The 23,301-nt window shown below is 44.2% G+C and overlaps 2 protein-coding genes across 2 annotated transcripts; one reads left to right on the top strand and one right to left on the bottom strand.

Annotated features, from left to right (window-relative positions):
- The first annotated feature begins 576 nt into the window (after nucleotides 1-576).
- On the top strand, nucleotides 577-11,729 carry c8a (complement component 8, alpha polypeptide). Its single transcript, XM_072687206.1, has 11 exons — nucleotides 577-680; nucleotides 2,868-2,979; nucleotides 3,093-3,237; nucleotides 4,175-4,322; nucleotides 5,567-5,756; nucleotides 6,974-7,156; nucleotides 7,430-7,670; nucleotides 9,392-9,523; nucleotides 9,766-9,923; nucleotides 10,492-10,717; nucleotides 11,581-11,729. The coding sequence occupies exons 1-11, from the start codon at nucleotides 577-579 to the stop codon at nucleotides 11,727-11,729; spliced, it is 1,788 nt and encodes a 595-aa protein (XP_072543307.1).
- A 164-nt stretch (nucleotides 11,730-11,893) lies between these two features.
- Nucleotides 11,894-22,945, bottom strand: c8b (complement component 8, beta polypeptide). Its single transcript, XM_072687612.1, has 12 exons — nucleotides 22,893-22,945; nucleotides 21,626-21,752; nucleotides 19,857-20,007; nucleotides 19,297-19,438; nucleotides 19,039-19,171; nucleotides 18,057-18,254; nucleotides 17,523-17,763; nucleotides 16,963-17,091; nucleotides 15,267-15,430; nucleotides 14,151-14,304; nucleotides 13,350-13,418; nucleotides 11,894-12,159 (listed from the first exon to the last, which is right to left on the bottom strand). The coding sequence occupies exons 1-12, from the start codon at nucleotides 22,943-22,945 to the stop codon at nucleotides 12,005-12,007; spliced, it is 1,716 nt and encodes a 571-aa protein (XP_072543713.1). The 3' UTR covers nucleotides 11,894-12,004.
- Between the last annotated feature and the right edge of the window lie 356 nt (nucleotides 22,946-23,301).

Raw genomic sequence — 23,301 nt, 5'->3', positions numbered from 1 at the left:
GTAATGTTGGGGGTGGATATATAATTTGTTTAGAAATATGGAAAACAAATAATAAATATGAATGTAATGTTTAAGTTACTATTAAAACACACCTTGTGAAATTGAATGATCACTTTTTATCTTCCTGTTTTTGGAACAGAGAAGGTGAAAAGTCTGTGTTTGGGACGAGGCTGAAATAAAAAAGTATGGCTGTTTCAACCATTAAACATGAAGCAGTGTTGTGCACACGTACATCTGTTGTACTATAAGTAATTTATTTATTGTCTATTTATTGTGTAATACCTTATTTCTAATATGAAGGTATGAGGTTTTTCTAATCGAGGAATCACCCATGAATAAAATCCTTTGCAGAGTTTTAAAATGATGACCTGTGGCTTTAACTGGTTGGGCAGAAGCCGTTGGTGTGTTTGTGTGGGGGTGGAGCCTTACAGGAAAATGAGCTGTCCCACTGCACCTAAAATCCTGAAGTGACACAAGTGTTTACCTCCTGTCAATCATTTACCCTCACTGATATCAACAGGGGATCCTGGACCACATCTGGGTTTCAGGGTCGTCTGACTATCAGCTCTTTCAGCTATGAGTGTGTTTAAGCTGTCTTTTGGGCCTTCTGTTATTTTGTCTGTTCTTTGTCTGAGCCATTTAGCTCAGTCTGGTACCGCCTGGAAATTACAGCACAACAGGTAAACAGCTGTGTTCTGGTTTTATTTACTTTGATTTAGCAATTTCTCTTTAGCTTAGAACATTAAGTAAGATTACTAGGCTAAACTGTACTATAGTGAAAGTATGGTACTGTATCCCAATCTAACTCAATTAAAGAGCTGAAACTGTACTATAGTGAAAGAATGGCACTGTATCTAAATCTAACTCAGTTAAAGAGCTGAAACTGTACTATAGTGAAAGTATGGTACTGTATCTCAATCTAACCAAATTAAAAGAGCTGAAACTGTACTATAGTGAAAGAATGGTCACTGTATCTCAATCTAATTCAATTAAAAGAGCTGAAACTGTACTATAGTGAAAGAATGGTCACTGTATCTCAATCTAATTCAATTAAAAGAGCTGAAACTGTACTATAGTAAAAGTATGGTACTGTATCCCAATTTAACTCAATTAAAAGAGCTGAAACTGTACTATAGTGAAAGTACGGTACTGTATCCCAATCTAACTCAATTAAAAGAGCAGAAACTGTACTATAGTAAAAGTATGGTACTGTATCCCAATCTAACCAAATTAAAAGAGCTGAAACTGTACTATAGTGAAAGTATGGTACTGTATCTCAATCTAACTCAATTAAAGAGCTGAAACTGTACTATAGTGAAAGTATGGTACTGTATCCCAATCTAACCAAATTAAAAGAGCTGAAACTGTACTATAGTGAAAGTACGGTACTGTATCTCAATCTAACTCAATTAAAGAGCTGAAACTGTACTATAGTGAAAGTATGGTACTGTATCTCAATCTAACTCAATTAAAGAGCTGAAACTGTACTATAGTGAAAGTATGGTACTGTATCCCAATCTAACCAAATTAAAAGAGCTGAAACTGTACTATAGTGAAAGAATGGTACTGTATCCCAATCTAACTCAATTAAAGAGCTGAACTGTACTGTAGTGAAAGTATGGTACTGTATCCCAATCTAACTCAATTAAAAGAGCTGAAACTGTACTATAGTGAAAGTATGGCACTGTATCTCAATCTAATTCAATTAAAGAGCTGAACTGTACTGTAGTGAAAGTATGGTACTGTATCCCAATCTAACTCAATTAAAAGAGCTGAAACTGTACTATAGTGAAAGTATGGCACTGTATCTCAATCTAACTCAATTAAAGAGCTGAAACTGTACTATAGTAAAAGTATGGTACTGTATCCCAATCTAACTCAATTAAAGAGCTGAAACTGTACTATAGTAAAAGTATGGTACTGTATCCCAATCTAACTCAATTAAAGAGCTGAAACTGTACTATAGTGAAAGTATGGTAATGTATCCTAATCTAACTCAGTTAAAGAGCTGAAACTGTACTATAGTAAAAGTATGGTACTGTATCCCAATCTAACTCAATTAAAGAGCTGAAACTGTACTATAGTGAAAGTATGGTACTGTATCTCAATCTAACTCAATTAAAGAGCTGAAACTGTACTATAGTGAAAGTATGGTACTGTATCCTAATCTAACTCAATTAAAAGAGCTGAAACTGTACTATAGTGAAAGTATGGTACTGTATCCCAATCTAACTCAATTAAAGAGCTGAAACTGTACTATAGTGAAAGTATGGTACTGTATCCCAATCTAACTCAATTAAAGAGCTGAAACTGTACTATAGTGAAAGTATGGTACTGTATCCCAATCTAACTCAATTAAAGAGCTGAAACTGTACTATAGTGAAAGTATAATACTGTATCCCAATCTAACTCAATTAAAAGAGCTGAAACTGTACTATAGTGAAAGTATGGTACTGTATCCTAATCTAACTCAATTAAAAGAGCTGAAACTGTACTATAGTGAAAGTATGGTACTGTATCCCAATCTAACTCAATTAAAGAGCTGAAACTGTACTATAGTGAAAGTATGGTACTGTATCCCAATCTAACTCAATTAAAGAGCTGAAACTGTACTATAGTGAAAGTATGGTACTGTATTCCAATCTAACTCAATTAAAGAGCTGAAACTGTACTATAGTGAAAGTATGGTACTGTATCCCAATCTAACTCAATTAAAAGAGCTGAAACTGTACTATAGTGAAAGTATGGTACTGTATCCCAATCTAACTCAATTAAAGAGCTGAAACTGTACTATAGTGAAAGTATGGTACTGCTGAGTTTGTCAAGACATATTCCACAGGCCTGATGTCCTGTGTTTTTGTCTGAAGGACTCATGGATTCTTCAGAAAGGCTCGCCAGGCCGAATCTCTTACTCCAATAAATTGTAAGATGAAGAGCTGGTCATCCTGGACCCCATGTACCTCCTGCACAGAGAAGACGGTAATGTTTATGACGTACCATGACCAGAAATATTCATTTTAACCTAATGCATTGAGCTTCATTCACTTATAAAGTGTGGTCACATCCTCACTGATGCTGCCGTGCTCTTGCAGTTGCGCTTCCAGCCCTTGGAGTGGCCGTCTCAGTACGGCGGCACTGACTGTGTGCACAGTCAATGGGACGAGAAACTGTGTCCACAGGCAGGTGTGTGTGAACTTCCGGATGACTGTGGAGAAATGTACACATGTCCTGAAACAGGTAAGTGATTCTCAACTTGCAGAAGAATTTCTAATCCAGCTTCTTCTAGTCTCAGCTTTGACATCAGGAGCTTGTCTGTTGCAAATGTTTAGACTCTCTGTTGGATACTTTTGAGATGATTTGGAGTGGTGAAGCTCTACTGAACACTTTTGAGATGAGTTGGAGTGGTGAAGCTCTACTGAACACTTTTGAGATGAGTTGGAGTGGTGAAGCTCTACTGAACACTTTTGAGATGAGTTGGAGTGGTGAAGCTCTACTGAACACTTTTGAGATGAGTTGGAGTGGTGAAGCTCTACTGAACACTTTTGAGATGAGTTGGAGTGGTGAAGCTCTACTGAACACTTTTGGGATGAGTTGGAGTGGTGAAGCTCTACTGAACACTTTTGGGATGAGTTGGAGTGGTGAAGCTCTACTGAACACTTTTGGGATGAGCTGAAGTGATGAAAGTCTATTCATCAGTTTTTAGAGAAACTGGAATGATAATTTTCCATTGGATACGTCGGGATGAGTTGGTGGGATGAAGCTCCATTTAACACTTTTGGGATGAAGTGCTGAAAGTCCATTTTTTTGGGAATGAGTTGGAGTATTGAATCCCCATTGGACACTTTTGAAAAAGGGTTGGAGTGATGAAGCTCCATTGGACAGTTTTGGGATGAATTGGATTGCTGAAGCTGCACTGAGCATCTTTGGGATGAGTTGGTGTGGCGAAGCTCCACTGAACACCTTTGGTAAGATCTGTGGAGTAAGAATGTGTAATGACCACTGAACTGAACACCATTCCAGAATGAACTGGCCACCAGTACCTGACCTTACTAACGGTGGTGTGGCAGAATGCCAGAGCAATGTTTCAGCATCTAGTGTAAAGCCTTTTTAGTCAAAGTACAGAGGGTAGAACTGATGTACACCTCTATGTGTGTGTGTGTGTGTGTGTTCACAGGACGATGCATTGGTCAACACCTTCGTTGCAACGGCGAGTGGGACTGTGGGTCTGGCAGTGATGAAGATGAGTGTGAGGAAGTTAGAAGCCGAGAAACCAAGTGTACGGGCATGCTCCGCATCCCGGGCGCTGAGAAGGCCATCCAGGGGTACACGGAAAGCTCACACACCCATACAACACACACTTAGACATTAGACAGACACACAGACAAGGCCTGTGTCCTACAGTTGCTCTTGTATTTACTTTTTTCTTCATATTTTGCACCATTTTCCAGCCTCTTTTCTATCTCTCACAGTCATGTCAGAGTTACTGTACCTTTACAACTGATATACGTAAATGAGCCCTGTTTTGATTGGTTGCCCTGCATTGTGCCTCATTCAGAGCTCAAACACTCCCGAGAACTACAGCATGAGTGGGCAGGGCTAAACTGCTGAAATGGAAATAAGAGAAAAAGAATTTAGGGCCGATTTTCACCCATTTACTCCCCAATTATACTATCATACTCCACCCCAGCGCACTCGCCCCATCCTGAAGCTGGCAGCATCCCAGCGAAGCGATTTGTGGAGGGAGAGCGCCATCTACCCACCCTGGAGAGAACAAGGCCAATTGTGCTCTCCCTGGGCCTCGGCTGCCGATGGCTAGCAGCATGACCGGGATTCGAACCAGCGATCCTCAGCTTAGTCCGCTGGTCCACTCGGGACCCCCCAAGGATATATTTCCTTAGGAATTTTTTTTTGAGATATGCAAATTTGTTCAGAATTTCATTACTGAGTTTGCCATCATAAAAAATCTTTTTTTTTATTTTACTGTGGGCAACATTTCTGAAATTTGAAAAGTTTAGTTCTGAATGTAGAGAACGTCTGATTTTGAGAAATATATCCAAAGTAAACTGTTGGACTTCAGTGTCTTGCCTTAATTAAACTAAATGACATCCAATTAAATGTTTATTTATACTAGATATCTAATGTTAGCCTTACTATGACTATAACACCACTATCCTAAACCTAAACACTCATTTTAACCTGAACTCAGATCCTCAAATCCTGCCCTGAACTCTCCTAACCCTTATCCCTATAGCGCCAGTGTGCAGTTTAGCCCCGCCCATTCATGCTGAAATTATAAGCAGTGTTTCAGCCTTAGAAATGCGGTGGGAAACAGAGTAGGTCATCAGGATGGGGGTCATTTAGAGGTCAGTCTTAAAGCAACAAAGAAACAAGAACAGCTTGTTTGATTCTATGGGATAAAGAGATGCTGGAAAACCATCCATGGTCCATAATCTTACATAACATTCATTAATACTGACCAGCCAAAATGCAAAAATATGTCATATATTTATCTGTAAATAATTATAATATTAATACTCCTCACTAACAGCAGTGTACACTTTTCCAGCTATAATGCTTTGGCGGACAACTTTGTCAGTCCAGTTCTGGATCCCAAATACTTCGGAGGTGTGTGTGAGTACATCTACAACGGAGAGTGGAGGCAACTTACCTACGACGCCTTCTGTGAAAACCTTCACTACAACGATGCCGAGAAATACTTCAGAAAGCCGTACAACTTCCTCTCTTACCGTCTACTGGTAAGTTATCTACCTACCTGATGGAGCCTAATGGTGGCATCAAATCACAAGTGATAGATCAGTGAAGGATCTCGTTCTAGACACCCCCCACCCCCTTTTCCAGTTCACTTCTTTAGAATAGCACAGAAGCTGGAGAACCCAGCTCCACACAGCTTTCACATGGTCTAAGCTGGCCCTCAATGGTCAAAGTGGTGGAAACGCTGGTCATGGCTTATGCTGGTTAAACTGCTTAATCAGCGTTGAGTGTGTTTTCATTTGAGTTTGATGGTCTAAGCTGTGGAACAATTTATTTGACCAGTTTGGAGGACCAGTGTGGTCATGCTGGTCATATTGGTCAGTCACCTTAGTTCATGCTGGTCAACCAGCTTGGACTAGCTAGTTGACTAGCAAGGTCAAGCTGGTCATACTGGTAGACAAGTGAAACCATCAAACTCAATCGTAGCCTATGCTGGCCAAGAACTAACCAGCTTGACCAGCCAGGGCTAATTGAAGCCTGTCAGTTAGCTCTATGCTAAGCTAACTACATGCCTAAAGCATTACAAACTCTCCTAAAACTGAGTGGAGAGTGTTCAGTAATCTCTGAATAACTTGATTATGTGGTTTGTGAGACTCTACGCCTCACTGTTGTCTAGAAACATTAGCATTAGCATAGCCAAAACAGGAGTAGCAGCCATCTTGAAGCTGCCCAGTTTTTTTGTTATATATTTCATAAAAAATTTTACCCATTTCCTTTTCAATTTGGACTGCCAAGTACATAACCCCCCCACACCCCATTGCACGTGATACCCCCGACACTAGTACGGGCAGACCAACACACCCCCCATCGGCCAACCAACGCACCTGGAGGGAAGCGCCTCATACCCGGCTTCAACCCACCGGCCCGCAGACGCCAGTGACGGCCGCCTCGGAGCGATGTGGGGAGACAGCGCCATCTACCCACCCTGGAGAGAGCAAGGCCAATTGCACTCTCTCTGGGCCTCGGCAGCCGATGGCTAGCGGCATGGCCGGCATTCGAACCAGTAACCCTCTGATCATCCGCTGGAGCACTCGGAGCTCTTGCCCAGTTTTTTTTAACTTTAACTTTACACCTGTCTGTTTATAAATACCATTTGAGGGAAAAGGGCCAATTGTATAAATGATAAAACATTAAAAGGAAGCCCTGTTTGATGAATGCCTTGTCGCCCTGCCCTGTAACTGTTAGTCTGGCTGGATTTCAGGCACACTCCAGGACTGAAGGAGCATCAGAATACTACAATGATGCTGCGAGCCTTCTGACGGCCCACAGAACAGCGCATTCTGTCAAGATGGGCAAGTCATTCGGCATTATGGGCGTTGAAGTGGGCGTGTCTACAAGTTTTGAGAAGATATTCCTCACCAATATATCGCAGTATGATAGTAAGGTAAATACATTTACTTCATATTTTTACTCTTTGATTGGACTTGGCGCCCAAACTGAGGGGCTTAAGAGGAGTCCTAATCAGTCCAATCATGAGATGAGCCTCAGGTGAAGGGCGGAGCTTAGCCTTTGCACACTGGAACACATGACCTGTGCGTGAGCTCCCCACTGAGGCCAGCAGGTTCAGCCGTTTAACCGCTGTAAAGCGTGGCCTGGTGCAGGCGACCGTATTGGGAGAAGTTTTCTCTGTTGTTCTTCACTGTGTGTCTCTGTGCAGGATGTAGGATTTGTCAGGCTGACGTCAAGGGTGGAAACGGCACACTTTAAAATGAGGAGTCGAGACCTGATGCTGGACGAGGACATGCTGCAGTCTCTGATGGAACTGCCGGAGCACTACGATTTTGGCTCCTACTCCCGCTTCCTCAATGAATATGGCACCCATTATGTCACACAGGGCGTCCTGGGAGGAATGCTGGAGTATGTGGCGGTGGTCAACAAGGAAGCCATGAGAAGCAGCAGTAATGAACACCTGCACTTTTGTGGAGAAAGCTATGCTGTAGCTGCAGGAATGGATCAGACCAGCTAAGACATGTTTGGTGTTCAGGGTGTGTTTGTTTAGCTTAGCACAGGAGCTTTGAAGCGAACAGAATTCAAGGTATGAATCTGAGGTATGGGTCTGAGTGGAGTCTCTGGTTTATGACTCTGAGTGGAGTCTCTGTGGTATGGGTCTGAGGGGACTCTTGGGTATGAGTTTGAGTCGTGTTTGTAGTGTGTGAGTCTGAGTCGAGTCTCGAGGCCTATGAGTTTAAGTTGACTGAGGTACGAGTCTGAGTCAGGTTTCTGGGGTCTCTGGTGTACGAGCCTGAGTCAGGTTTCTGGGGTCTCTGGTGTACGAGTCTGATTCAGGTTTCTGGGGTATGAGTCTGAATTGCCTCTGGGGTATGAGTTTTGATCGAGTTTCTAGGTTATGAGTTTGAGTCGAGTCTGTAGGGTATGAGTCTGAAATGAGTCTGTAGGGTATGAGTCTGTGGGGTATGAGTCTGAGATGAGTCTGTAGGGTATGAGTCTGAGATGAGTCTGTAGGGTATGAGTCTGTAGGGAATGAGTCTGTGGGGTATGAGTTTGAGTCGAGTCTGTAGGGTATGAGTCTAAGATAAGTCTGTAGGATATGAGTCTGAGATGAGTCTGTAGGAGATGAGTCTGTAGGGAATGAGTCTGTGGGGTATGAGTTTGAGATAAGTCTGTAGGGTATAAGTCTGAGATGAGTCTGTGGAGTATACGTTTGAGTTTAGTCTGTAGGGTATGAGTCTGAGATGAGTCTGTAAGGTATGAGTCTGTGGGGTATTACTTTGAGTCGAGTCTGTAGGTTATGAGTCTGAGATGAGTCTGTGGAGTATAAGTTTGAGTGTAGTCTGTAGGGTATGAGTCTGAGATGAGTCTGTAAGGTATGAGTCTGTGGGGTATTACTGTGGGTGGGGTCTGTAGGTTATGAGTCTGAGATGAGTCTGTAGGGTATGAGTCTGTAGGGTATGAGTCTGTGGGGTATTAGTTTGAGTCAAGTCTGTAGGGGGAGTTCTGGGGAGTTGAGTCTGTGGGGTATTAGTTTGAGTCGAGTCTGTAGGGTATGAGTTTGAGTCGAGTCTGTAGGGTATGAGTCTTGGATGAGTCTGTAGGGTATAAGTCTGGGATGAGTCTGTGGGGTCTGAGTCGAGTCTGTAGGGTATGAGTCTGAGGGGTATTAGTTTGAGTCGAGTCTGTAGGGTATAAGTCTGAGATGAATCTGTGGGGTCTGATTCTGAGTCAAGTCTGTAGGGTATGAGTCAGAGATGAGTCTGTAGTGTGAGTTTGAGTCAAGTCTGTAGGGTATGAGTCTGTAGGGAGAGTTTGAGTCGAGTCTGTAGGGTATGAGTCTGTAGGGAGAGTTTGAGTCGAGTCTGTAGGGTATGAGTCTGAGATGAGCCTCTAGGGTCTGACTCTGAGTCGAATCTGCTGCACAGTGTTAATTGGTAATTACAGGCTTCCGTTGCTTGATAGCTACATTAGTCTTTGGTACCGTGGGAAATTGGAGAAGCAAAGATAGCCGACATGTCTTAGCTGACTGAGTACACTTGAGTTAAATGGAGAATTCTTTACAGTCTATTAATGAAGATAATCATCATTAACTAAAATCCCTGTTTTAATGACATCATGTTGATGAAGTGCTTTAAACTGAACCACTGCCCTCGTTTCTTCCTCTCAGAACTGGAGAGGACTGAGGTCGGCGTTTGCTTCGGGATATCTCTGGGAATAACAATGAGCCTCTCTGATGAGATAGATGCCAAGCTGTCAGTGAAGCATGACAAATGCAAAAAAACAGTCACATCCAGCAGTGGTATGTCCGATCTACATAGTCCAATCTATCCTATCATAGACTATATAGTGAAATGCAATATTTAGCCACCACTGACCAAAGTACATATCTTGTCTATACACATTTAAATACATGTGGATGTCTGATCTCATTTGGACAGTTAGGTCAGATTATAGTTGATTTATTAAAAAAATAGAAATTGATGTACATACCTTGGTAGAATTGTAAAATTTTATTACACATGGAATCGATTTCTTTTACAGATGGAAATAAACAGAACAGTGTGATCGAGGATGTGATTAGATATGTGAAAGGGGGCTCCACTGGCTCCAGTGCTGCTCAACTAGCCGTCCATGATGCCAACACCTACAGGAAGTGGGGGAAGACTCTTAAATACAGCCCAGCGGTTATTGAGTATGAGGTCAGTTCCTCCATGGTTAACAGTGGTCAGCACATAATACACACTTCGGTTCACTCAGACCCACCCCAGCCTTCAATGTATTATTTTAATGTTGACCTTTTAATTAGTAAATACTCCATGTTAATTAGACAAAAGTATTGGGACACCTGCTTATTGATGGATTCTTCTGACATTAAGGCTATTAAAAAAAGAGTTTCTCCTGCTTTTGTTGGAGCAGCTGTCTCTACTGTCCAGGGAAGAAGGCTTTCTACTAGATTTTTGAGGAGCATTGCTGTGAGAATTTGATTGCATTCAGCATCAAGAGTGTTAGTTAGCTGCTCAACCTTATCCATCCCCAACCCCCAAGGCCCTTCACCCTTTCTGCTTCCTGGGTGCCATAGCTATGACTGCCCACTGTGTGTGTGTTTGATCACTAGTGTGTGTGTGTGTGTGTGTGTATGTGTGTGTTTGTGTGTGTGTGTGTGTGTCACTGTACGAATGGGTTAAAGGCGGAGGCCAAATTCTATCTGTAAGCTCTATAAGCTCATACACACCCCTGAAATGAGTGTGTGTTCCGCTGTGTCCTCAGGCTCTGCCCATCTACGAGCTGGTGCGGTTTAGCACTGTGGCGGATCAGGTGGGAAAAAGGCTGCCCTTGCTGAAGCAGGCTTGGGAGGAGTACATACAGCAGTTTAACCCCTGCCGCTGCGCCCCCTGCAGGAACAACGGCATGCCCATGCTCTCCGGGATGGCCTGCAGCTGCCTCTGTAAGAAAGGCTACCATGGCCTTGCCTGCGAGAGGGCCGAAAGAAAAGGTGACTACAGCTTTCAAATCCCAGCAAGGGCTCAGATAAACGGAAGGTGCGAGCTCTAACCTGCGGATGGGAAAGGACAGTAAAGAGGTTGAGGGGGCGGAGCCACAGCTGGCTTCAGCTGGACTGACTTTACATGTTTACAGTGCAGTCCAGGTTTCTTGGAGTGAAGGCCAGCACACAGGGTTCTAGCTCATTCCACTGACCCTCTGAACCTCTAGAACCATCTAGACTTATTGTTCAGTTATTAATATTAATATCTAGCATTCTATATCTTTTATGACACTTAAGTTATGGAGGTGTGGAGCTCCATATATTGGGTTCAAATCCCGGGTCATGCTGCTTGCCATCAGCAGCCGGAGTCAAAGAGAGCACAATTGGCCTAGCAGGGGTGGGTTGGGTTGGTGGGCTGATGGCACTCCTAAAGCAATGTCGGTCAGCACAGGCATCTGTTAGCTGCTGTATTGGAGGTGGGGCATGGTTTCCTCCAAAGGTTGGGAAAGAGGTGGTGGCTGGACCCACATGTGTCAGAGAAGACATGTGCTAGTCTTTAGCCTCCTAGTGTTGGGGGTATTGCTAGTGATGGGTGGTGGGGGGTCCTTATGAACCCCAAAATGGTTATTCTCAAAGAACATTTTCAGTTGTTGCCGAAGTGAAAAAGGTCTGTGCTGGTATTTGTGATACCATGCTTCTCAACCAATCAGATTGTGAGGTCTGGACTACCTGTTTTATAATATATACATATATAAATTATAAACCATCAATTTTATCCAACAAACAATTTCATTTAATCCAATATTTTCAGGATTAAGGATTGAAGGACGTTGTGATCTTTGATTGAAACTCCAGTGTTTTTTCTTGAGCAGGTCCTACTCATGGAGGCTGGAGCTGCTGGGGGGCCTGGACCCCCTGCCTGTCTGGGATGAAGACCCGAAGGCGAGAGTGCAACAACCCCCCACCCAAAGACAACGGCTTCCCCTGCCAGGGAAGCTCTGCTCAGAGGAGAAGCTGCTAAAACACATAAGCTGTTCTCAATAAAAAAGCTCTAGTAAATATTTGACAGAAGTATGTGGACATTTTACACAATGATTAAATGTAAACAGTTTAAAGGTTGGTTTACTGGATTTATTCGACAATTATTTGGAAGCAAAAGCGACAGTTTTACACAGACATTGTCCACGACATGCTCGTCCCGCCTGGTGTCATTCAGTACTTGGTCCCGTACAGATCAGACAGCGATGCTATCTTCTGTGCATGCATTCGCTAAAAGCTAACATTTGAAGTTCAAAGCTAAAAACAATCGGTTGTCTCTTCACGCACTCCACGGCACGGCACTCCACCGTTCTGCGGTGCAGGATTTGTGCACTGACGTGTCCGCCGCTTGGTTTGACCGCTGCAGGCAGACCACTCAGACCAGCAGCTCCAGTTACCGTCCACTGCTACTCCTACAATGAGAAACAAACACAAAACAAACCACACCAATCAGCTCATTACCAAGACCTTCCTGCGCTGACGTGTGTGTGTGTGTGTGTTAGAAAAATAATGTGCAGGACTGAGCAGACCACAGGACCTGGGCTGGGAACTCATTATACTGAGGCTATGGGCCCTGTCTTACACTCTGCTCAAGGCGCATGGTGATGCTCACCGCTATCTTCCACCCCGCCAACAGTGTATTTCCACTGCTTCTGCCTGCATCACTTAAACAGCAGCACTGCTTGTGAATATCTCTACGTTGATGGGCGCGGTGGTCTCGAAATGAGGGGTGTTCAGGTCAGTTTCTGGAGTATTGCTGTGTATCTCGGCAGTGGAAAACACAGCAGGAGCTCCACTGACTGAAAACTATCTAGACAGACGTTCGTCAACAGTCAGACGTTTGTTGCTATCTTGGCAGTGAATTGTCAACACAGGCGTGTGCAGCCCGACGCTCGTACACCCCCCCCACCACGCTTTACACCACTGAAATAGCAACCCGCCAAGGTCAGTCTGACCGCACCTGGCTCTTAAAGGGATGGCGAGAGACACGCTGATTGGTTTATTACTGCACGTTACGCCAAAACAAACACACCCATGATTCATTAAGAGTACATGACTTTTGAGAGTTTTGAGCAGAGCAAGGCAACTTTTCCCGTCGTTACCATAGCAAAGACACACGACACGCCCCCTAAATTAAGGTGTGCAGTACACAGTTGACAGCTCTCCTAAAGATCGCTAAAACAGGGCCTGAATGTTATTCATGACAGTACTACTGACAGTGCTCCCTTGGGAATAACACTAAAGCCCTCATATTTGGTCCTATTTTTGTGTTTTCCAAAAACTGTCTGAAGCGACAGTTTGTGAAATTTGGATTGAATGAGGCTAATGAAGCTAAAAGGCTAATATGATGCTAATAACCTAAATCTAAATAGGCGTAAATCACCACCACTCTACTCGAACCATGCTGAATTGCTCAGTAATCCATGTACATTATGTATAAACATGGACATAAATAAAGGCTTCAAGATTGATTCCACTGCTTTTTTTACTATGCAAGTTAGCTTAGTGCTAACTGCATGCTCAGATCGTCACACACTCGCCTCGAACCCTGTCACAAACTGTACTGTAGAAGCTACTGGCTAATACAAGGAAAAAGACCAACCTGATTTCAGCGTAGTTTCACAGCTTATGCCCCGGACACCAGAAGGACAGTCACACTCACACCTGGTACCTGAGAAATGGATAATAATATAATAATAATAATAATAATAATAATACAATGAATTATTGGCACCTTTGATGACACTCAAGGTTGCCTTTCATCACAAAGATCAATAAAACAGACAGTAAACAAATTACAACATTAATAAAAGCAACAGCATCAAACATCAATATAATTACCAATGTAATTAAACGTAATTATTAATTAAAAGACATGTTTTTAGAACAGTTTTGATTCTAGAGAAGAATCCAATTCATAGATATGAGGAGGAAGTGTGTTCCACAGTTTGGGCGCAGCATAAGAAAAGGCTCTAAATGTTTTATGGCTGGTAGTTCTTAAACGCCTGCTGAGGAAGACGAAGCATAAAGGTGAAGAAGATTATAAAGAGCGTTAAATGTCAATAATAATAAAATTATTAATAATTATTTTTTTAAATGATTTAAAAATTATTAAATTATACAATTATTTTACAAAATCCCACCTGAACCCAGCTCAAACATAGATTATTATTATTTATTATTATTTATTATTATTATTTTTTACTACAATATTATAAGTTTTACTGGTGTAATAATCTTTCTGGGATGGTTTCTATGGTAATTTGAATGTAATTAAATGCACCTAGCAATGCATAAAAGTACACAGTCTAAACAGTATGTGTCCGTCCTGAGGTCATGACCTGTTCCTAAGCTCTGAGGTTCAAGGCCAGTTCATGGCTGTAGGTGGACTTCAGGATCTGACCTTTGAGGACGGCCACTCCGTTGTTGAGGCAGGGCTCGCAGCGGCATGAGCTGCTCTCACTCAGGTAGTCCGCCAGAGCACGCCGCAGGTTCTTCTTCAGCATGCTAGCGGCGGTGAAGTCTCGCACGGTCACCAGCTCAAATAGCGGAGCTAACTGCGGCACAAAGCACTGGGTTTTATAAAACTGCTCATTAGGAGACGTACAGTCACCAGACAGTGTGACCAGACAGTGTGGTCGTTGTGTAGAAGGTGATGGTCAGTGGTGAGTCTAATGTAGCTTCCATGTTGGGTTTTACTATTTCAGATTTAACTGTAATGAGTGTTAGCGAGGTCAGGATGTTGGATGATCACCACCTCACCTACCTTATCCCAAAAGTATTGGCTGGAGCACCATCCATTATTCAGGAGAACACTGAGTTGGCTGGGGGGGCTTTATACCCCTCTAGCCCACGCCTGGCATTAGGCAGCATGGTACCAATAGGATCATGTTTATCTGCTCTAGAGAGTCCTATTTTATTGGCAATATTTCTCTATATGGACTATAAAAGTCTGTCTCAGCAATGGGTGTAACGTAAAGTAGCTGAAATCATTCATTAGAAGGGCTGTCCACAAACATTTGGACATATAGTGGAACGTGGGTTTCAGTGGACGTGGGCTCTGAGTGGGTTTGTATATGTGGTGTTACTGGGACCCATTTGGGTAGCCCAGCTTCATTATAGCCATCTTAATCTCACATAGGTCCCGTCTAGGCCCCGTATGCAGTGAACAACCCAGATTGGGCCCATGTTTAACCCCTCCTGGTCCCAGCACTGACCCAAAACTTTCTGGTTCTCACTTGGGCTACCCGTACAGGCCCCACATGGACATGTTCGCTGTAACAGGGACACACAGTGACATTGATACGAAGCACCACAAGCTCATTGAGTACTAACAGTTCTCCCTTGTGGACAATCTTGCTAAATGAGAGTGAGGTACATGCCAGCTTCATGAGTCCAAAACTAGACAGTACAGTAGTATCAGTAGTAGCCATCCTTAAGCCTGACTTTTGAAGCTTTCATGACTTGTTAGCTACATTAGCAGTGTGTATGATATGTTAGCATGCTTTGTGGTTCTGACCTTGGTGCGGATGAAGTCGGGGTTGTAGTGGACGGCATCCCCCCATAGTTGCATGATGTCTGGGGTGGGAAGCTCCTTCGCGCCCAAACGAGAAACCGTCTCACTGTCGCCCCCTCTCACCACAGCAACAAACTCCTCCACGATGGAAGACTGAGACTCAGAGTCTGAGGAGTGCAGCAGAAGGACAGTGGAAGTTGCTTTATCTTTATCATATAGAGCTCTACAGTAGTGAGCTCAACAGCACGGCCCAATGTGCTACCAGTATTTCTGGATGAAGATTGCTTGGAGTTGTGCCCTGTGTTAGCCAAGCATTTATCTGCAGAGCCGGAGAGCCAGCCACAGCGCTATACCAGCAGTTTCCGGCCAGCAGTTTTGAGGTATGTCATAGTTTTAGCCATGCGCCACCTAACGGGGTGCAGTGTAAAGGGGAATGTGATGAAGCTGGGGCAGAGTTTGCATTAAACATTAACAAAAATGAAACAAATTTTTTGTTTTTAAAATGTTTTTTTTTAAATTAACATTAACATTAACTTTAGAAACTACTGGTCTGGAACTGCTGGTTTAAAACTGCTGGTCTGGAACTGCTGGTCTGGAACTGCTGATCTGAAACTGCTGGTCTGAAACTGCTGGTTTAAAACTACTGATCTGAAACTGCTGGCCTGAAACTGCTGGTCTGAAACTGCTGGTCTGGAACTGCTGATCTGAAACTGTTGGTATAAAACTGCTGGTTTAAAACTACTGATCTGAAACTGCTGATCTGGAACTACTGGTCTGGAACTACTGGTTTGTAACTGCTGGCCTAAAACTGCTGGTCTGAAACTGCTGGCCTGAAACTGCTGGCCTGAAACTGCTGGTCTGGAACTGCTGATCTGGAACTGCTGATCTGGAACTGCTGATCTGGAACTGCTGGCCTGAAACTGTTGGTATATAACTGCTGGTTTAAAACTACTGATCTGAAACTGCTGGTCTGGAACTGCTGATCTGGAACTGCTGATCTGGAACTGCTGATCTGGAACTGCTGGCCTGAAACTGTTGGTATAAAACTGCTGGTTTAAAACTACTGATCTAAAACTGCTGATCTGGAACTACTGGTTTGAAACTACTGGTTTGAAACTACTGGTTTGAAACTGCTGGTCTGAAACTACTGGTCTGAAACTACTGGTCTGAAACTGCTGGTCTGGAACTACTGGTCTGAAACTGCTGATCTGGAACTACTGATCTGAAACTGCTGGCCTGAAACTACTGGTTTGAAACTGCTGATCTGAAACTACTGGTCTGAAACTACTGGTCTGAAACTGCTGGTCTGGAACTGCTGGTTTGAAACTGCTGGCCTGAAACTGCTGGCCTAAAACTGCTGGCCTGAAACTGCTGGTCTGAAACTGCTGGTCTGAAACTGCTAGTTTGAAACTGCTGATCTGGAACTACTGGTTTAAAACTGCTGGTCTGAAACTGCTGGTCTGAAACTGCTGGTCTGAAACTGCTGGTCTGGTACTGCTGGTCTGATACTGCTGGTCTGATACTGCTGGTCTGGTACTGCTGGTCTGATACTGCTGGTCTGGTACTGCTGGCTGTGCAGATGGATGATGTTGAATAGGTGTGTGAAACACTTGAATTACACTGTTTCTCTTTTGCCCATATAATTAATAACTCACTCAAGCCTTGATTTCAACTGTATGAAAGTTCTAAAACACCTCACCTCCAATCTCTTTCAGCAGGCCGGAACAGCCCCCAGCTGACATCCCACCAGACACATACACTCCTTTGATGTTTATCCCAAACTTAAATCCCATCTCTATGCATCTCTTGACATCATCCAGACTGTAGCCTGCAGAACAACAAAACACACACACACACACACACACACATTCACACACACATCAAGGGTAAAGAAAGGACATTACAGGTTGGGTACCAATTTTGCACCCAGGGAAAGAACAATTCCATTAAAAAGCAATTTGAGATATGCCTTCTGGCCACTTTATCAGAAACCCCTCTCCTTTAGCTTCTCATGTTGGTGTACAGGTGAGACTGCAGCCCAACTGTTGATATACAGCTTGTGTGAACTGTCCTCTAGCCCTTAATCACTATCCTATATTACTATAACCTTTATACAATCATTAGCCATAACATTAACACCACCTCTATCTAAAGATAGTATCTATATAGTGGGCCTGTAAGGCAGGTGGGGCTCAGCAGGCGGAGCCAGAAGGGAGGAGTCTGTATGTTGTTTCCATTATTATGTCACTTTGCCCTTACCTGATTCTCCCAGTTTCTGCTTGTTGATGACGAGGGTGTAATCGAAGTCTCCTCCGAGCGTAGCCTCTGTTATATAATGCGTGCCGTAGTCGTTATAGAGCTGCCGGTACTCTCCATACGTGTACTCCAGCGGGAGAGCACGCAGCCGGGACAGGAATTCTGGATGAAGCACCAAACCGTCGGCCTTTAGAGCGTACCGCGCCAACTCAATCTGAGAATGTGCATGGATAAACTGCCTGTCCTGCAGAGAGAACACACACACAACAGCAAGGAGGTGGTATTAATGTTCTGGCTGATCACTGTAAGTTCCTCAGTTGCACATCTCTAATAGAGAAGACTTGGGCAGTTGGGGATTATGAAGTGGGGTGCTGATCATCCAACTCCCCTGACCTCACTAACCCTGCTCTTATTGCTGGATGCGATCAAATCCTTACAGCAGTGCTTCTCCAAAATCTAGCAGAAAGTCTAGCTGTGAGTTAAGGACATCTACAGATGACAAGCCCTACAGTCCCCTCATCAGTCTTGTCCTCCTACCGTTCCAGAAAACCGGCGAAGCTTCTTCACCGACTTCTTGTACTTCTCCTCGTTATAGTTGTAGCCAAGCTGGAAAACTCCAGGGATACCGAAGCTGAAGGAAACGGTAGTCTTGGACATGGTGGCTCTCATGGTCTCCTCAGAAAACTCGGAGTACGAGCTGTAAGTTTCCATCTTGAAATCGTAGGAGCCTTTCGTCTGGGGACAAAACCAACAATTAGCCATTAGACCATCAACATCTCAGTGGATCTACGATCAAATGATGAGCAGTGCTCCCTACATCACTCTACATCACTCTACATCACCCCAGTGAATCCGTGTTCTACAAGTCTGAGTTGATTTCTGGATCAAAAACAGACATCAGCATTTTACAACCTCACCTGATCCCTCAGAATTACTCTGATCGGTTGTCCATGTTCAGAAACAATTTCCAAACATGTGCAGAACAAACATCATGCTGATGCTCTACTGACTGTAATGGGGAAAACGTCGTCTCCGTCATTCCCACTCTGGGCCGGAGCTGCAGGAGAACCTCTCTCCAGAACTGCTGTGTAACGCTGCCTAACCCATAGAATCATATTAGTGTAAAATCCTGTAGTATTACTCTACCACCTCAGCCCACATGCTGATCTACCTTCTGGATCCCCCAGCTTGTCCAGAAATGCACGTTCACAGCTATACATTAGGCAGCCCTCAAGGTGTGATTTGCATTCACAGCAAACCTGAATTACACTCCCCGACTATAGGGGGAGCCCATGAGCTAAAAAAAAACAGTCACTCTATTTGGGAGTGTGGAAGCAGCAGTGATCTACCCACCTAACAGAACAACCTCTAACTGTTTCCCCACGTCTTCCCCTCCAATGACAATGCAGGAACAACACTCCAGTGGAAATGGGCGGGGTCAAACTGACGCAGGGCTGTGGCATCACGGACATGAAGAATTTACATTGTAGTGTGTGCAGTGCAGAGGGACTTGACTTGCCTCTAGTGTGTACTGCTGGAGATTGTATGGTTTCCTAAAGCGCACGTCCTGGATGAAGTGGGGGAGGCAGCCCCCGGCATAGTAACGGTTATCCAGCACCACCCCCTCCAGGTTACTGTTCAGGACGTTGATCCTAAAAGTCCATCCACACAGTGACCGTTATCAATATGCAAGGTTACAACAGTGGTTAGCTAAGTTAGCTCGCGGGAGAAATAATAACACACACAGACACACACACACACACACACACACACACACCCCTTAGCCAGGTTCTCGATGCCATAGTACTCCTCAGTTGGCTGGTTGCAGGCCCGGAACACCTTCTTACATCCCAGCTCATCAGAGCCATCCCCACAGTCATCATCACCATTACAGCGCAGTCCTTCCAGCACACAGCGGCCTGGACACACACACACACACACACACACACACACACACACACACACACACAAGCTGTTTATTTGGGGTGTTTGTGGTTGTGTGGTTGTTGATTGGGATATTGATTGCTATTGGTGGGTTCGATACCCAGGCATAGCATGCTGCCCACAGCAATGGCTGCCCACTGCTCCGGGCACGTATGCTCACTGTCACTGTGTGTGTTTGATCACTAGTGTGTGTGTGTGTATATATATGTGTGTGTGTGTTTACTGCACAAATAGGTTAAAGGTGGATATGGTTGTCTTGTCATGGTGGATGGGTCAGCTGGAGGGTGGTGGGTCAGCTGGGTGGGTCAGCTGTAATTTGATTGTATACACTGTACCAGTTGCTGTGTACTGGTTGGTGTGTGTTATTGTGTAGCTGTGCTGTGTCACAGTGACCTGTACTGGTACAGACAAAGCCCTGGCAGGGTGGGCTTTTGCTCTGGCAGCTGTAGCGGGACGGAGGGGTACAGGACTCGTCCTGACGACCAAGCTCATGACATGGCTCCCCACCGAACTGGGACGGCTGCACCAGCCTAGCAAAACGAAACTGAGAGAGAGCGAGAGAGCGAGAGAGAGAGACAGAGAGAGAGAGACAAAGAGAAGGGCAGAGAGAGACAGAGAGAGAGAGACATAGAGAGAGAGACAGAGAGAGAGAGAGAGAGAGACAAAGAGAGAGCGAGAGAGACAGAGAGAGAGAGAGAGAAAGAGAGACAGAGACAGAGAGAGAGAGAGACAAAGAGAAGGGCAGAGAGAGACAGAGAGAGAGACATAGAGAGAGAGACAGAGAGAGAGAGAGAGAGAGAGAGACAAAGAGAGAGCGAGAGAGACAGAGAGAGAGAGAGAGAAAGAGAGACAGAGAGAGAGAGAGACAGAGAGACAGAGAGAGACAAAGAGACAGCGAGAGAGACAGAGAGAGAGAGAGAGAGAAGGGCAGAGAGAGAGAGACATAGAGAGAGAGAGACAGAGACAGAGAGAGAGAGAGAGAGAGACAGAGAGAGAGAGAGAGAGAGAGAGAGACAGAGAGAGAAAGAGAGAGAGCATTTTTACATTGGGCAGTTGGGCAGACCCATCTGTGGTAGTGAACACACACACACACACTAGTGAACTAGGGGCAGTGAGCACACACTCACACACTCACACACGCAGTGAGTTTAAAGGCCCAACAGTGGCCCGGGAATCGAACCCACAACCCTGTCATCAATAGCACAGAGCTCTAACCGCTGAGCACCACTGTCCCTATTTGAGGTTTATCATGGTATTTAATTCTGGGTCATATTTTTGGATAAAAATATAATAATAATAATAAGAAGAAGAAGAAGAAGAATAACAATAAATTATTATTATAAAAAAAATTAAAAGGTACCAAAAAGAATGTAGATCTTTTTAATGTTTTTTATGTTTCACTCTAATGTATAAATAAAGAGTGTAAAAAATACCCACAATGCCCAGATGTGGTTTTACTGTTTTTTATTATTTACTATTTTACTATTTACCACCCTGTTATTTTACCTCAGAATGAAACAAAAACAATTAGCCCTGGTTTTATTGATTGTAAAATGTAAAATACCATAGCGTACCATTGCATATGTTAGCTTTGTTAGCTTTGTGCTGTTAGCTAGCTGAAGCCTTGCCCCCACTTGATTCCACCAGTTTGCCTTTTTGAGTCTTGCCAGTAAAAAACATAGCCAGTGCCTTTTCACATCCCTTCTGATGCAAGTTTAGCTCAGGTTTAGCTGAGGTCGAGGACAGTGGAGGGAAGAGATGGTAAAAGTTGGTCAGCTAGCGTTAGCTTTTAGCCTAGCACTAACACTAACGCTGCTAGCCTAGAACTGTATTTCCCATAAGCAGCTGGTAGAGGCTGGTACATGTAAAATGCCATATTCGCCTGACGTTACCATTCGCTAATGGCCCGGGATTATGTACATTCGGGTGGGGTAAATATAGCAAGTCAAGACTGTGATGTAACAGTTTTGGGGTTTTGGAATCGGCCCGTTTTTCCAGCTCTGTTTTGGTTCTGCTGGATGTTCTTTTGAAGGAGGACCAGCAGAGTTTGTCAGAGGTTCACGGTTTGTCACTTCCATCTACTGAACTCTGTACTGAATCGGGTTTGCCGTGTTGTCCACTGTATCCATATCTACGCAAGTCTACAGTCCATCAGTACTCACCCTCTTTTTGAGGCAGGGGTCACAGCGTGTCCATGAAGACCACTCGGACAGAGCACAGTCCACAGGGTCTAGAGGAGGTTTCAGCTGGGCTCGGTCTTCCAGCGCACTGACCACTGCTATACCCAGACTGACCGAGATGTTGAGAGTGAATAAATAGCTCATGTTAGCATGGAACTACACTGTCTTACATGTCCATACTGTTCTAATGGGGGTGGAGGTGTCCAGTAGTCTCGAACAGACTTGTAAATGTGGTTTCTGACCGTTTGTAAACATGGACTAAATTGAAGGCAGCATGTCCTGCTTAAGCTGGTCAACCAGCTAGGTCTTGCTGGCCATGCTAGTTAACAAGCATGGTCAAGCTAGGTCAAACTGGTTGCGAGCATAGTGTATATTTCTGTTGGAAGTTTAAGGTTAAGCTGGCCTACAAGCCTATTCAACCTGACCAAGCTGAACAACCAGTTTGACCAAGCTTGACCATGCTGATTGACTAGCGTGGTCTTGCTGGTCAAGCTAGTAAACAAGCATGGTCAAGCTAGGTCAAACTGGGGTGTGTTTTTGTTGGAGTTTTAAGGTTTAGCTGGCCTACAAGACTGACCAACCTCAGCAAGCTAGACAATCAGTTTGACCAAGCTTGACTATGCTGGTTGACTAGCGTGGTCTTGCTGGTCATGCTAGTTAACAAGCATGGTCAAGCTAGGTCAAACTGGTTGCCAACATAGGGTATGTTTTTGTTGGAGTTTTAAGGTTTAGCTGGCCTACAAGCCTATTCAGCCTGACCAAGCTGGACAACCAGTTTGACCAAGCTTGACCATGCTGGTTGACTAGCGTGGTCTTGCTGGTCATGCTAGTTAACAAGCATGGTCAAGCTAGGTCAAACTGGGGTATGTTTTTGTTGGAGTTTTAAGGCTAAGCTGGCTTACAAGACTGACCAACCTGACCAAGCTGGACAACCAGTTTGACCAAAACTTTTTGACCAAAGCAGTCTGACCACAAAGACTAAGCTATACCAATTCTGTAGGATCTTCAGTGGATCTGAAGAATGGTGGGTCAAGCCGAGCCAAACTCGAAGCTTAACAGGCTTTTGGTGCAGACCGGCTGTTCGACTACGCCGGTCAAGCAGCACGATCAGCATCACCAAAATCAACTGCAACATACTAGCTTAGCTTTCCAGCATTAGGAATGTTTTCGCCTGGATGACCAGCTGTTCTACCAGCTTGACCATCAAACACCAGCTTAAACCTCCTAGATTGTAGATGTGTAGACTCACCATACGAAGAATACAGCCAGTGCTCCACTCCGCTCTGCTGGAGGAACAGCCATCGCAGTTAATCAAGAGAGAACAGAACCAAATAAGCTGCAGGACACACCACTCGCTTATCAGACACACTCCTGTGTGTAAACACACACACACACACACACACAGATCAATACTGCATGTAAAGTTCAATCCCAGACCAGAAGCAGTCAGTCTTCAGTCTGCAGTTTATTATTTTGGCATGGTTTTTAGAGCTGACAGGGATGAAATGTGGCACTGGGCTCTGAGCTGAATGAGGGGGCACACAACACACAGCAGGCCGCAACACCCAGAGTACACACAGCTTATCAGGTGAGCGAAATGAAGCAAACCTGGAGATTCCCGTCAGAGCTGACTAATGGAATCAATAAATACTGACAGG

This window comes from Salminus brasiliensis, chromosome 9 (genome assembly GCF_030463535.1).
Source record: "Salminus brasiliensis chromosome 9, fSalBra1.hap2, whole genome shotgun sequence".
NCBI lineage: Eukaryota > Metazoa > Chordata > Actinopteri > Characiformes > Bryconidae > Salminus > Salminus brasiliensis.
This window is presented reverse-complemented; position numbering and strand designations above follow the sequence as displayed.